We start from the raw sequence: 14,800 nt of genomic DNA, 5'->3' as shown, positions 1-14,800 counted from the left end.
GCAAAGTTAAAAATTAAAAGAGACATTTTCACTGAGGAAAAATCATGGACAATACAATAGACATGAGAGATGGTCATTGGACAGCTCCGTTGCCACTAAAGAATCCCAGGGAAAAGCTCCCAAATAACAAGCTAAGTGTTTATAAGAGTGCTACCAGCCTACGGGCTTCACTACAGAAAAATCCGGTGAAACAAGAGCAAATGCACAAGTTCATGCAACAGATACTAGATTCTGGCGCAGCAGAAGAGGCTCCACCACTGAATGTAGACACATAACGCTGGTATCTACCTTTCTTTGGGTTATATCACCCGCGCAAACCAAACAAGGTCCGAGGGGTGTTTGATTCATCTGCAGTATTTGATGGAAATTCACTGAACAACATTCTCTTGACTGGACCAAACTGCACGAATAGTCTGCTTGGTGTACTTCTGCGCTTCAGACGTAATGCTGTTGTTGTCATGTTCGACGTGCAGCAGATGTTCTATTGCTTCAAGGTCAACAAGGAACACCGTGATTTGCTTCGTTTCTTTCGGCACAAAGACAACAATCCAAAGAAAGAGATTATAGAATACCGAATGACGGTTCATGTCTTTGGGAACATCCATTCGCCAGCTGTAGCCACCTACTGCCTCAGAAAAGCTGTCGAGACTGCAGATGAAGATGTGAGAACCTTTGTAAACAGCGTCTTCTATTTAGACGATGCCTTGACATCACATTTAAAGGAAGAAGAAGCTATTGACTTGATTAAAAGAACGCAAGAAACCTTGCGTAGAAGCAGTATTAGACTGTATAAGATAGCCTCTAATTCTAGAGTTGTGATAAGCAGTTTCCCAGTAGAAGACCTCGCAATTGACATGACATCCTTTGACATCTCTACAGATGAAATGCCTGATCAGGCTAGTCTAGGTTTGAAATGGAATATCAATGCCGATACATTTGAGTTCAAGATCAACATTGCTGGTAGACCATTCACAAGACGAGGAGTAGTTGCCACAGTCAACAGCATTTTTGACCCGCTAGGATTTCTTGCGCCTGTGACAATAGAAGGAAAAATCTTGGTACGGGAAATCATGAATGAGGCCACATCATCAGATTGCGTTGCCAAGACACTTAGAAGGAAAATGGGAACAATGGAAAAACCCATTAACCTCATTGAATGACATAGCCATTCCACGTATGTACACCATGACCAATTTTACCGCAGAGGATGCACTACACGTTTATTCAGATGCGTCTGAAAAGGCAATAAATATCGGCTGTCTGTTTTGTGATGACTGCAACTAAAACAGGGTTTGTGCTCGGAAAATCAAGGTTGGCACCTTCAAACACAACCAGTCCACGCTTAGAGTTGTGTGCAGCAGTTTTGGCCACTGAGGTAGCAGAAATTATCTCGGAGAATCTTGATTATCCCATGGAGAGATTCATTTTTCATTCTGACAGCATAGTTGTTCTCGGGTATTTGAACAATCAGTCTAGAAGATTTTACACAAACGTAGCCAACAGAGTACAAATCATCTTGAAACGCACTAATGTCCACCAGTGGAACTATGTACATGCATCAAACAACCCAGCAAGTCTCGCAACACGTTGTGCGACACCTGCCAAGAAATGGGATGCAAGTATGTGGATTAGAGGACCGAAGACACTTCCGAATGAAACACGTTCCCCGAAACATTCACCCTGGTAGATGGAGACAAGGATAGCGAAATTCGACCTCTTGTGAAGGTTTCAAAAACAGGCATTAATCGTGACATAACTGAAACATTTGAGAAATTCTCTAGTTGGAAGTCTTTGATCAGTGCCTTTTCACTCTTGAGAAGATGGGTGCAATCATTTCGTTCAAAACAGAAGCTGAGTCAAGATACTGTTGAATCCCGTAAGGAGACAGAGTTGTTTGTCTTGAATGCAATTCAAAAATCCTATTACCCTTCAGAGGTAAAGTCGCTGACAAACAAGAAGAGAGTTGGCGTCAAAAGCCAATAGCTTTGTTGAACCATTTTTGGATGAAAATGGGACGCTACGAGTGGGTGGACGTATACACAAGGCTCCCTTCGATACAGATTTCAAGCATCCAATACTTGTACCTCGAAAATCACACATTGCTGGTCTGCTTGTAAATCATTTTCATTTTTTAGTTCACCATCAGGGTAGACATTATACAGAGGGAGCCATACGAAATCATGGCTATTGGATAGTCGGGGTGAAACGTTTAGTATCCAGCATCATTTACCAGTGCGTTACTTGCCGGCGCTTGCGTGGTAACTTTGTGAATCAACAGATGGCCAACCTTCCTGAAGATAGACTTACCCCAGGACCTCCATTCACATACGTTGGTGTGGATACCTTCGGACCGTGGCCAGTTGTGACACGGCGTACCAGAGGAGGGATTGCAGAGAGCAAACGATGGGCCATCATATTTGTTTGCTTAGTCACCAGAGCATCTCATATAGAAGTGATCGAGGACATGAGTAGCTCAGACTTTATAAACGCTCTACGACGATTCATCTCTGTACGGGGACCTGTGAAAGAATTTCGATCTGATCGCGGAACCAATTTTGTTGGTGCTTTGAAGGACATTTAAGCTGATGCAATCTGTGTTGAAGACCCACCCGTAAAAGTATTTCTCAAAGATAAGGAAGTCGCCTGGATCTTGAACACCCCAAACGCTTCGCACAAGGGAAGATGTTGGGAGCGTATTATTGGACTAACTCGAAATATTCTTAATGCAATGCTTTTGAATACCCAAGGTCAAAAACTCACACACAAAGAATTGTGTACATTGATGTGTGAAATGTGTGCTGTGCTAAATAGTCGACCGATTGATCCAATCACCTACGATCCGCTCGACCCAGTCCTGATAACCCCATCGATGTTGCTGACACAGAAATCTGGCCACCTGCCACCTCTGACAACTTCTACGGACATCAGAGAAATCTACGCTTCTCAGTGGAAACATGTTCAAATACTTTCTAACATGTTTTGGAAGCGTTGGCAACAAGATTATTTAAGTAGCCTTCAGGGTCGACGAAAGTGGCTCGAGCTTCGGGATGATGTCAAACCGGGAGATGTCGTGTTGCTGAAGGAGAGTTCGGACGGAAACCAGTGGCCATTGGCGGTAGTAGAGCGAGTTTTCCCCGGAACCGACGAAAGAGTGAGGTCACTTGAAGTGAGGTTGCATAGAGACGGACAGTCAGCAAAATACATAAGACCTATAACGCAAGTGGTGCGGTTGATTGACTGAATTTTGTGTGTAAAACAGTGTAATGTTTAAAATTGCTAAGTTTTATGTTTAATAATTGATGTTATATTCATGTATACCTATTATTCAAGGGTAAGTGTTCAAGGTTAAGTGTTCAAGGTTAAATGTATTTTTTCTATTTTTTTCTTTTCTTGGAATCTTTGATACTTTTTTATGTTAGACAAAAGTTGTAAATTGATAGTGATATCTTCACGATATAAGACGGGGAGTGTGTTGTCCCTTAGCTTGATTGTTAGTTGTATGTAACCTTACCGATTTTTACAACGCTATAATTTTTACAAGAAATCGTTTGGTCACGTTTTTCTTAAATTAAAAACCCCTTTGCAATCTTCATTGTCCAGGTAAAAAAAAGAAAGAGCATATTCTGATACATTATAATGTTTTTGATTATTATACAAACTATTTTATTATACTGTTCAGCGATTTTCTTACTATTTTACTGATAAGATTTTTGTTCATTCGTACACTTACGATTCGTTCCATTTTTGTGTTTCGGATTATCATTTGTTCAGTGTAAACTCTCCGCTTGAATCTTATGTAACTCATCATATGTGTAATACATGATAGATCCAGTTCCTTTCTTATTTACCTATGTTTTGTATCATTTTACAGCCATCTACATCGCCATGCAAACCTCAATATCTAGTCAAATCTAATTGGTCTCACCGTTGTGTAAGTTAAATGTAGTTATTGCTACATTGATGTGATATGCTGTTATTTGGTTGTAATTATTTGAATAACTCAACTATATCCATCATTCCTTAAACGTTCAGTACTGCCTTTTATTGTTTTAATTCTAAATGCTCATAGTGATGGACAGTAAAATATTATGTACATCTATGCAATACTTGTAAAATGCTAAAGGCCTAAGATTACATTTTTATAGTTGTGTAACGCTGTTATTTTACGGATTATTTTGTCATGCATTTTGTAAGTTTTTTGTATTGTGTAATTTCAGTTTTGCGGATTTGATCCGTTATCTTGCTGTCAAATTAAATCCGGCTGAATGATCCGTTGTCTTCTGTTCAATTAAAATCCGGCCGAATAATTGGGGCAGTAAAAATATGAAACTATTTTACGAACAATGTCACCAACATTAGTTCAATTCTAACTTCATAAAAATTCTTAAACACGTAATATAACAGTATGCATTCAGTTAGCCCAGTTAGTAAATTAGTAAAGTCATTTTATACATGATAATATGCTTTCATTAATTAAGGGTTACAAGCAGTAAATATGATCAGATTTAATCAATTCAATTCAAACATAAATTATGATAAATATCTTCATATGTTGATATCTTTTCTTACTGTAGGGAAGAGAACCAATGAAAATCTGGCGAAAGACCTGACGCCAGGTGCGAAAGTCACAATGTCTGAAACAGGGAGGTCAACGACCTCGACATTCAAGGTCTACCTTGAAAATCATTTCTTGACAAATTTCAATAGGGGTGATGGCAGTCAACCCGTGATCTTATTACTCGACGGACACACAACGCACACGTCAACGGAGATGATGAAATAGGCCCGCGAGAGAAACATTCATCTGTTCTGCTTTCCAGCGCATACTTCTCATATCCTTCAACCGCTGGACGTAGGTTTGTTTGGTCCTTTTAAACGATTCTACTAATTCTACTACAGCGAATGTGCTTCGTACATGAAGGCCAACCCCGGGAAAGTGGTAACAAAGTATGAAGTTGCTGGAATGGCTTGCAGCACTTACCTGAAGGCACTTAGCCCTTGGAACATCGTGTCAGCCTTCAGGAAGGCCGGTGTGTACCCACTAAACAAGAATGCAGTGCCTTCAGAAAAGCTCGTGCCATGCGATTCATTCCGAGACTCGAAACTTCTTCAGAAGTTACAAGCAGTACGGGCTGGCAAGCAGGTAGTTGAAGAGTATCTCCGGGCAAAAACAGAGTCACCAACCCCTACCACATGCAGATGCCAAAAGAAGATGTCGGCGAAATCAAAACCTGGCGGGAAATTGATATCAATTGATTCATACATCGAATAGGTGGAGATGTACGACGCCAAGAAAAATGCCAATGCCGTCACATCTCAAAGCCAGATGATGTGTAAAAGCCCGATGCCATCAACACGTGTCATACAAAAGTTGCACGCCAACATTGTTAGAGAAGACTCTGATACCGAATCGGACACGGACGATTCCGAAAACTGTTGCGTATGTGGACAATTTAGTCCAACAAATGGACACGAGGCCGAACATAAAAATCGTAAATTGGGGGCAGTGCGACGAGTGTGGGCATTGGGTCCACCTTTCCTTCTGCCATACAAAATCGGTGCTGCGAAGAGGAGACAGTTTCCTTTGCCCACACTGTTGTTAAAATTAAAATTTGTTTTGCACCGTTAATTTATGTTATGCATTCGTTAATAATTGTTAAATCGTTCAATGCTGGTCATTAATGATTCATTACATTCGCTTGAATGTATCATTTGAATGCGTTCAATGTTCATGCTAAATACGTTATTCGTTAAATAAGTTCATTATGTATAAAGGATAAAGTAATTGCAAGATAGAGAAATGAAAGACTCTGCGTTTGTCTCAGCAATTTCCCCACACAAAGCCTCACAGTAGAGCGCGTGCGTTCGACCAATCGAATTCACGAACCTATAGGAAAACGTCTAGCAGCTATTGACTTCCAGCTGTCAACTTCAACATGTAAGTTTTTTGATGTTACGCATGTTTGTTGACGATTGTTATCATTGTTTTATGAAACATGGATATTTTCCTTTTTAAATCTCACATTTTTCTTAATAATGCAGACGTACATTGTACGCATGCGCGAGCTTGAATGCGAAGGTGGCCGAACATACAGGAAAAGTGGCTATATATCATTATATGAACACTTATGTCCTCTGTATTATAAGTATTTAAGTATTTATATATTCTCTTTTCCCTTAATGGTTATGTTGACTTATGCTCTGAAATCTAAAGATCGACTTTGTTTCTTTTTCCTTGATTCATGATTGTAGTCAGATTGTTTTTCAACTGTTTGTACGATTTGTTTGTTGTTACTTTGTCAAATATAACAAAACAATAGATATAATACCTATCCGAGAATCACGAACAACTCCATTTAATTAAACCACTGTAATCCATCTCCAATTTTGCCCCTAAGGTTACTAAATACGTGAATTAAATGATCAAATCCCCATTCTACTCAACCGTTACACACGTGTAAAATCACACGATATACATGATGGTGTCGCCTATTTGAGAACAATGGTTAAAATACACTTCAGTGGTAAATCGATGAAAAAACGGGTTACATTATACCAGGTTAACAAAGAACCCAGTAACCATAGTTAAAATAAAGTTTGATCTCTTACATGTAAACATCTTATTATACGTAAATTCGACCGAAATAACTATTAAACATAACAAAGTGTTGTCACTTTATAATTCTGCATGTTTTATATTTTCACCTTGTCCTCCTGAACGTTGTAATTTACCGTTGTTTCCTTTAAATAATGTGACTCTGTCATTATGTTTTGTAAACTGTATTTGCTCATTCTATACACATATGGTGCAAATGTGCATTTTGAAATAAACGAAACGAAACGAGAGGTTTATAACGTGGTGGAGAATATTTAGGTATTACTTTTATGTTAGATATTATTTATAATTTGTATTCTCTCTTTGTTTTATTCGAAAATCCTGTCAAATACAAGCACTCACTCCTATTTGTCTTTGGGTTATTATTTGTATGAAAATGGTGTTGAAAGGATGATGCTATTATGGTTGATAATGATGATGAGTGTTTAAAAGTATTTTGAGAATAGAGAATAATAAATTTACTCATAACTATGAGTAAGTTGATATACACAAAGCAAACAATATACTGCCATAACTATTATGAACTTTATCAACTTAGGCTATATCAGGAACTTGATCAGGGCAATTATAATAGAAACGGTATTCGTATAGTCGTATTCAATATAATCGCGTGTGTTGCCTTTTCTAACGTTTAAATCCCCAGTTATATACACCCTATTCCAAGAAGTATGATATATCATTTTCTAGTAGTTCGAAACGGGCAATCACACTTCCCCTCAAGCCTTTAAACATAACGCAACAATAGCCGACAAACAAAAGAGGGATATCTTTAAGGTATGATTAATGAACATAAGTTCATAACAATTTAATGCGCTGCTTTCTGTTGTTCTCTTTAACGACCTTTGACAGAAAGTATCATGTTATCATTTTTCATATGTATTACAAAAAAATCTATTTAAAAAACTGACTTCTAACAATTATGCACACGAATATATTTGTTTGTAAATCACAATTTAACTTGTTAAATGACAAGAAAGTCTTTCTAACAATAATATTACTTATGCACTACTGGATCTTATTTAAGTTTGAAAAGATCATTATCTCAAAGTACATTAATAAATTGTAAAATGGGAACTTATTTTTTATCAAGGATTCTGTGCTATTTTCGAGATTTTCTTTATTGTCGTACAATGGCATTCTCAAGTACGGTAAGCTTTTATGAATGATTATGACTTGTTAATATCAGTAATTATGAGAACACTTACATATAACGAAGCATCAGGGTTCGTGCTTGGACAGTAAAGTCGACGAACATAGTGTTTTTGCGCGTTAAAGTTCTACCAATTAGACCAAACAAATTAGCACTTTAAATTGTAAAAACATTAGGTGCTTTATTCAGATTCTACTTTAAATTACAGTGTGTATTTATGAAGTTGTAATTATGTAACCTATGTAACATTTAATTGATGGAGTCAGTGACCGTCTATTAAATGGATGTATGGCTCTATATTATTTTCGAATGTGGCACACATGCAAATACACTTTGATATTGTTGTAGTCGACAATTGGATTAAGCTCACAATATCTAAAACAAAAAATGTTTCCAGCTCAATGCCTTTGATTGCATAAAGATATTGCGTTGATGTTTGTGTTTCGCATGGCATGAACCCAATTGGTCCTGCCACGCACCACATCATCTAATGTTGATTACTAACTGTGTCGAGTAAGGTCAAAAGTGTAAAACTATATGGACTTTGAAGTTATGACTGGAACACTGAACTAGACTCAAAGAAAATAAATCCTGCTCAAGACTGGACACTGAACTAGGCTCTCAAAGGACAAAACTCCTACTCGAGACACATCGTCTTAAAATCGTGAATATTTTAGCAGAATTTAACTCAATTCTATTTATGCATAAATAAGTTTGATTTCAAAAAAATAGTTATTTCATTAACTCCAAGTTTCACCTGGACCAGCGTTGCGCTTGACAAAGCATCTGGGTCCGGTTTAATAAAAAACTACAAAACACGACTGTAGTCGCGCGACTGTGCGGTCGACCGACTGCTGTCGGCCGCCAAATAACAAATTGTCGCGTTCACGGAGGAATTTGCCGCGACTGTGGTCGCATGACTGTTTGGTCAGTCGACTGCGGTCGTTGTAGTCGCTATTTTTAGAAAATTATCACTTCCGCCATCAACATTTTTTTATTTATTGTGCGAAAACTCATATCACGAAAAGTAAATCTTAAATTTGTTAAAATAATATGATATTATTTGTTTAAACAGAATTCGCTTGCGGATTCTTCGTCAAAGGTGTGTATGTAATAATATACATTAAGTGTTCAAAGTTCAAATACAAAATCTGACGCAATTACATAAAACTACTACTATGGTTCACGTGTCTCTGGACAATGTCCTTTCGCGTGTCAAAATTGCAGAACCTCAAACATACTTGCCAACGCAGTTTCAAGATGTTGGTACTAAAGACCGTGCATTTATATGAATATTCACCATATACCAATATGAATTGGTGCGCTCGACAAATCGGACGGAAGGAAGGATCGAATGAATAATGGTCGTAGATCGAGGAAAACGCGTGCAAAAACTGCATTGTGGAGTCTGGATGTCTACGGAAGTCTTTAAAACCAAATAACTGGTTTGCAATCAGCTCTGGAATTCACTAATGATTATGGACATACTGCTGAGACATTTTTGTTAAAATGTTCTTTTATATCTGGCTTCTAAATCTGCCCAATAATGATTGCACTTAAAGGTTTGATTCATTGCATTATCGTCTTCAAAATACATATTAATGAGAATCTATCTAAATAAGGTTGATATTTTACTTTTATAGGATTGATCTTATGACACTTTATATGGGCAATGATCGTTTTGTTAATTATTCATAGTCCTTTGTAAATTTCACTTCAACTTGATACACATACTCGAATAATATGTATGGGACTCTTCTAAATAAATCTAGGTACATGGTGCCGAGAAAATTGTATTTCGGGGAGTTCGTTCCTGCATATTTTATAATACTGACAAGATATCTGAGATTTGCTTTATTGATACCATGCTGTTTTGTCTAAAGTAAACGGTATTTTTATACAGGATATATTTCACATCTGATCTGAAAAAAAACTCATGAATTCGTATTGTCGGTAATAGGAGATTAATCAAATGAATATTTGAAGCATCTGTCAGTATTACGAAAAGTTTACTTACACTTGTCTTTATTTAAGATATTAGTCTGGTTATTGATGGCTCGAAACTGATCTAGTAATCCGATTGTTTTTTAGCATTATTTTTGTGATTTAATTTTATTATTGATGTCTTTATCAATACATCATTTTATTTCTCAACCTACGAAAATGACGTAATGATTCATGAGGAAAAATACTTATCCTTAATGTGTTGATATTTGTTTCTGTTTTTCCCTTCCTTCGTTGTAACCACAAATTCTTTCTTCTAAAAGCCAGTATTCATTATTAATATTGATGTAGGTTATATGAATCATTCAAAATTGTTATTAAAAAATTAAATTGGTACTGTTTCTTATATATAAACACGAAGTGATGAAGCTATTGGTGGAGTATCATTAAAGGTGTGCACATGTAAATAAGTATCGAAGTACTTTGCACTTTACTGCATGTATAAATCATTTGTGCGTATGGTATAAGTATGGCCGTTTTTTATACCATGGTGTATTTTTACAATTTTAAAATAATGCTATCAATATACATGTATGTTGTCATTCCATATAGTTCAGCATATATATGAGTAGTACTCTGTCAAAAGTGGGTTAAATGCATGTGCGTAAAGTGCTGTCCCAGATTAGCCTATGCAGTCCGCACAGGCTTATTAGGGACGATATTTTCCGATTTTATGATATTGTTCGTTTAGTGCCTCCTTAACAAAAGTCTATTTTAGGCACACAGTGTCGACCCTGATTATCCTGTGCGGACTACACAGGCTAATATTGGACGCTACTTTACGCACATGTATTAAACCCCCTTTTTACAGAGCACGGACCATATGTAGAGTAATGCGTCAACGGGACACGTTGAATGTAAAATCAGTGCATTCAACTGAATTCATCTCAACATACGTGTACAATTTGCGAATTATAGGCCAAGATAAGTTCCAAAGAAAGTTGCCCTTAATGCGCAGTTTATTGAATGATATTGGTGCACATAAACCCGGGATTATTTGCGCATTGCCTTCCTGTGTGACTAACCTTTAACTTTAAGTGAACTGTTTGCGCTCGTTTCTTGTATTATTACTACATTTTATAAGCCGGGAGAAAAATAAATGACGCGACGTTTAGCATCATAAAACATATTTATCACAATTGTTATTAAGGTAAATCAATTAAGTGCATTTCTTCTTAACTACTGTATATGTATGACATTCCCTTGCTCGTGACATCCGTGTATTGGATGGGAAATACGCATATTGATGATACAATATTGTATAAATTTCGGAAACGTATTCTAGATCTACAGCAAAGGTGTCTATGAGCTCCAATAGCTCTCTCCTTGGTAAGCGAAATCGACGGAAAAGTTCATCATCATTGTACATGTCTATTGGATTCAACCCATCTCTAAAAACTCGCTCTCTTCGAAAATGTCTTCGCATTCGATGAACAAGTCGCATGGAGGCCGCCATGATTAAACTCGAAACTATCCGCGTTCATTTTGCACGGGTTTTGAATGCCGACAAAGCGTCAAGCGACGAGCAGTCGTGGTGTGAGGGGTAGACTGCGGTCGCTCGACAATATGTCGAACAACGCGCGGTCGATTGACGACCGTCGCTCTCCATTAAACACGGCTATCGTCGCACGACGATTATTCGCTGGTACAACCATAGTCGCCCGACCATGGTCGCTCTCATTAAACCGGACCCTGATGTCGCTTGTTTACTGTGGTAAGTTAGTTTATGCTTTTAATGGAGCTTTGGAGTGTAGGCTAGCTCAAAACAAATGCATGCATGGGAAGTGCACGTAAATATAAATTTTGAATTTCAATTGAGACTTTCACCACGTGAAACTGGATAGAGATACTTTGTAATGGTGAAATATGTTTAATTCCATGAACTCTGTTCATGCAGCAGATCTATTCTTCACTCAGACTGAAGTAAATGTATTACTAGTATCTAAAATAATATAAGGCAGGCCTTAGTAGGAAGGCCTTTATGTCCAATTATTTGCAATCCAATTTTACATAATAGAGTAATGTTCAAGAAACGTACTTTTTTTTTCCAAATACGTATGTGCTACCATGTTGAGAGGAATTTATAAGCTCGACATGGTTTGCTGAACTTTCAACTTGATAAGATAATCATGTGTGCAATTTAATTTCGAAATTAAATCATAAAAAGTAAAAGTAAGATTATTGGCCGGGTACAAACATGTACTTTTACTATATTGATGAAAAAAACAACTTCCGATGGAAGCTGTTGTAATAAGGTAGACATCACGATAAAACAGCGTATTTATTTTATTTAAAACGGTCGTTTTATGTGCTTAACATTGGAAAACGTCAATGTCTGTATTTATGTACAAAAAAAATTCTTTGAATATCAAATAAACAAAACAAAGTAAGAATTTTAAACAACCAACCTCTAACAAGACCTTACATTAATTTAACTTGTGGGTTTTTTTCTTCAAAACTGCGTGCCGATAATTTCAATCAATAGTTTCTTTAAGACTTCCATAACCATTTATAATGTGAAAACCACGTATATATCAAAACAACGAAACCCTAGTTCCGTTCCACGTGTATTACTAATTTGTGTCTCATTGCTCATTGAGACTAAATACGTCCTTTTGTAAACTGTTTTCTAAGAAAACGTGTAAATATAAAAAATGCTCAGACATTAACCAATCTTCTGAAGACGGCGAAATGTAAAACCCACGGAAATTGGAAAATATAATCAGTTTTAGCGCGTTCCTTCCTTGTTACTACAGTTTGTTGTCAAAAATGTGTGTCTAGTAAAATGTATATAAATGAATTTTTCTCGAAAACATCTAATTAAGCTGTAATTACATGTTTTATTCGCTACAAAATGGAAGAGATGTGTCACCGTCACAAACACGGCGTTGGCATTTCTCTGTATTTGCTATAATCGGAATAACTTCACATTTATAGACGCCAACGAGACGTTAGGATTTCCTAAGATTTTGCTACCTTTGTCTTCGTTAGTTCGTCTGATGTATTAATTTCCATCAAATCTCACATTCATAAGATAATCTATTACTCTTTTAATTTAGAAAGTGGTTTGCATAATGTTTGCACCGCATCAATAACGTCACAGGACACGCATGACCATCCAATGTGTGCGTTTTACTGAAAACGGTTAGCATATAGTTATTGTGAAAAAAAATCGGGATTTTCAGAGTATAATGACTATCACCGAGAAATTAAATAATAATCCCCATATGGTTCCATCCATCAAATATTGCTGAACGAGTTATTTCAAGCCGATACCGACACTTTTACTCGTATTTGTTGCGGAACCAAAATTGTGTCAATGAACTTACACACACTAATAAGATTTCCCGACACGCTACATGAATTGCAGAAAAAAATGAGATTTAAAATTACATCAGAAAAATATTTTCATTTAACAAAACTTCCTTTATTTTCTTGTACATTATCTGAATAACTTTTATCCTAATGTTTTATTCATCAAAGTGTTATCTGTTTGAAAGCAACTTAAGAAGATCGTTTAAACCCGCTTTAAATGTTTGATAAATGCAACTATGTCAAATTAGTTTGGATTGCCTTAAACCAGCTTAAACCCCCAAAACCCTCCTTTGCACTGTTCGTTTCCAGGCGATGAACCCAGTTTTATCTATCGAAGTTTGTTTTCGTTCTGTCTTTTCTTTGGAAGCTTGCAAATAGCCGATTGCCGCAAATAAACGCTCCAGAAGTCTATAATATTTGCCCATAGTATTGATGACAGGTTTCCGGAAACTAGCCTTGTGGTTAGAGCTTACAAATAAGCTCGCCTGTCCATTTGCCTTGTGAAAGTCATAGCAATTATAGATGCTACTACGCTGTTGGTTTCAGATGTGCAAACAATTTGCTGCAGTAAAAAAAATAATGTTTATGTGTTGATTTTAAGCGCGAGTTTGTATGCAGTATTTTTAACGGTCCATATGTTTATTTACTGGTACTACTTCTTAACTTGTATTCATTTTTCTATTCATTCACGTTTGAATCTGTTTTGAAACAAGTACAATAAGATCGTGTGTGCTCGCTTAAAGCTTTATATTTTGTTCCAGAACCAAAATGCGGACTGCACTGGATAATTTGGTACGACATTTCACCCAATAAGCCCGATTTTCCCGAAGCAGCTGCAAATGCTTATCCGCGCAGTCTGTCCGGTTATTAGTGCCGCGCGTCTCGTCTAAGCTACCCGTATTTATTTCCAGCGCATCTGACTATGTTTGGCGGTCACCATATCGGATAATCCGGCTTCCCTCGATAGACCACAACGACGTTGAATGCTGGATAGTGCAGCTTTAATTCACATTAAATCTAAATTTGCGTGATTCAGAGAGAAGCGCTCAGGCACACAATGCATCCTTAAATAATACAAAGCATAGTGCGGAAATACCTTATAAATACCTTATAAACTTCGAAATGCATACTAATCCATGGATTTCTGCGAAAGCAGCAAAAGGCAATTTTTTCTTCAGTTGTACTGGGGTAAATAAAGTTATCATTATATAATGACCGCAGATAAACTTCTTTCAGCGTGTCATTCAAACACCAAGAATGGAGATCCGTTGTGATATGCTGGCAACAATGGTTGGCACGATTCTTTAGTATGTCAATTTAGGCTAAGAAACATTGTATAACAATATGTTCACATCTTAAGACCGACGTGACCTGGCTTTTATAAGTTTTCGCCCAGAAAACGAGGAAAAATGAGGATACTTTGAAGACATTTGCTACCAACGAGTCTTTTAATATAAACAGCGGCATATCGGAAGCCAAATATATTATGGTGGTCACGTGTCATTACCCGTACATATAAACGATTCGTATCATATATCCGTCTGATTTTAGTTAAGCTTTGTGACTACATGGAAAGTGTTAAATTAAGCAAACTTTATTTATTGGTTTATGGTCGCACTACAGCAAATCAATGGCCTTGCTTTCCTCATCTTTGTCGTTGCAAAAAAACGTTAAAGAACGTAATATAAACAAGGTGATGGTCGGTATACGTATAA

General features: G+C 36.9%; 2 protein-coding genes across 2 annotated transcripts; both read left to right on the top strand.

Moving 5' to 3' along the window:
* The first annotated feature begins 458 nt into the window (after positions 1-458).
* On the top strand, positions 459-1,160 carry LOC127860749 (uncharacterized). The gene has a single exon (XM_052399063.1). The coding sequence runs from the start codon at positions 459-461 to the stop codon at positions 1,158-1,160; it is 702 nt and encodes a 233-aa protein (XP_052255023.1).
* A 110-nt stretch (positions 1,161-1,270) lies between these two features.
* LOC127860679 (uncharacterized) lies at positions 1,271-2,581 on the top strand. Its single transcript, XM_052398952.1, has 2 exons — positions 1,271-1,619; positions 2,136-2,581. The coding sequence occupies exons 1-2, from the start codon at positions 1,271-1,273 to the stop codon at positions 2,579-2,581; spliced, it is 795 nt and encodes a 264-aa protein (XP_052254912.1).
* Positions 2,582-14,800: the final 12,219 nt, after the last annotated feature.

Source organism: Dreissena polymorpha, chromosome 1, assembly GCF_020536995.1.
Source record: "Dreissena polymorpha isolate Duluth1 chromosome 1, UMN_Dpol_1.0, whole genome shotgun sequence".
Lineage (NCBI taxonomy): Eukaryota > Metazoa > Mollusca > Bivalvia > Myida > Dreissenidae > Dreissena > Dreissena polymorpha.
Note: the sequence above shows the minus strand (reverse complement) of the source record. Positions and strands in the feature narration are given on the sequence as shown.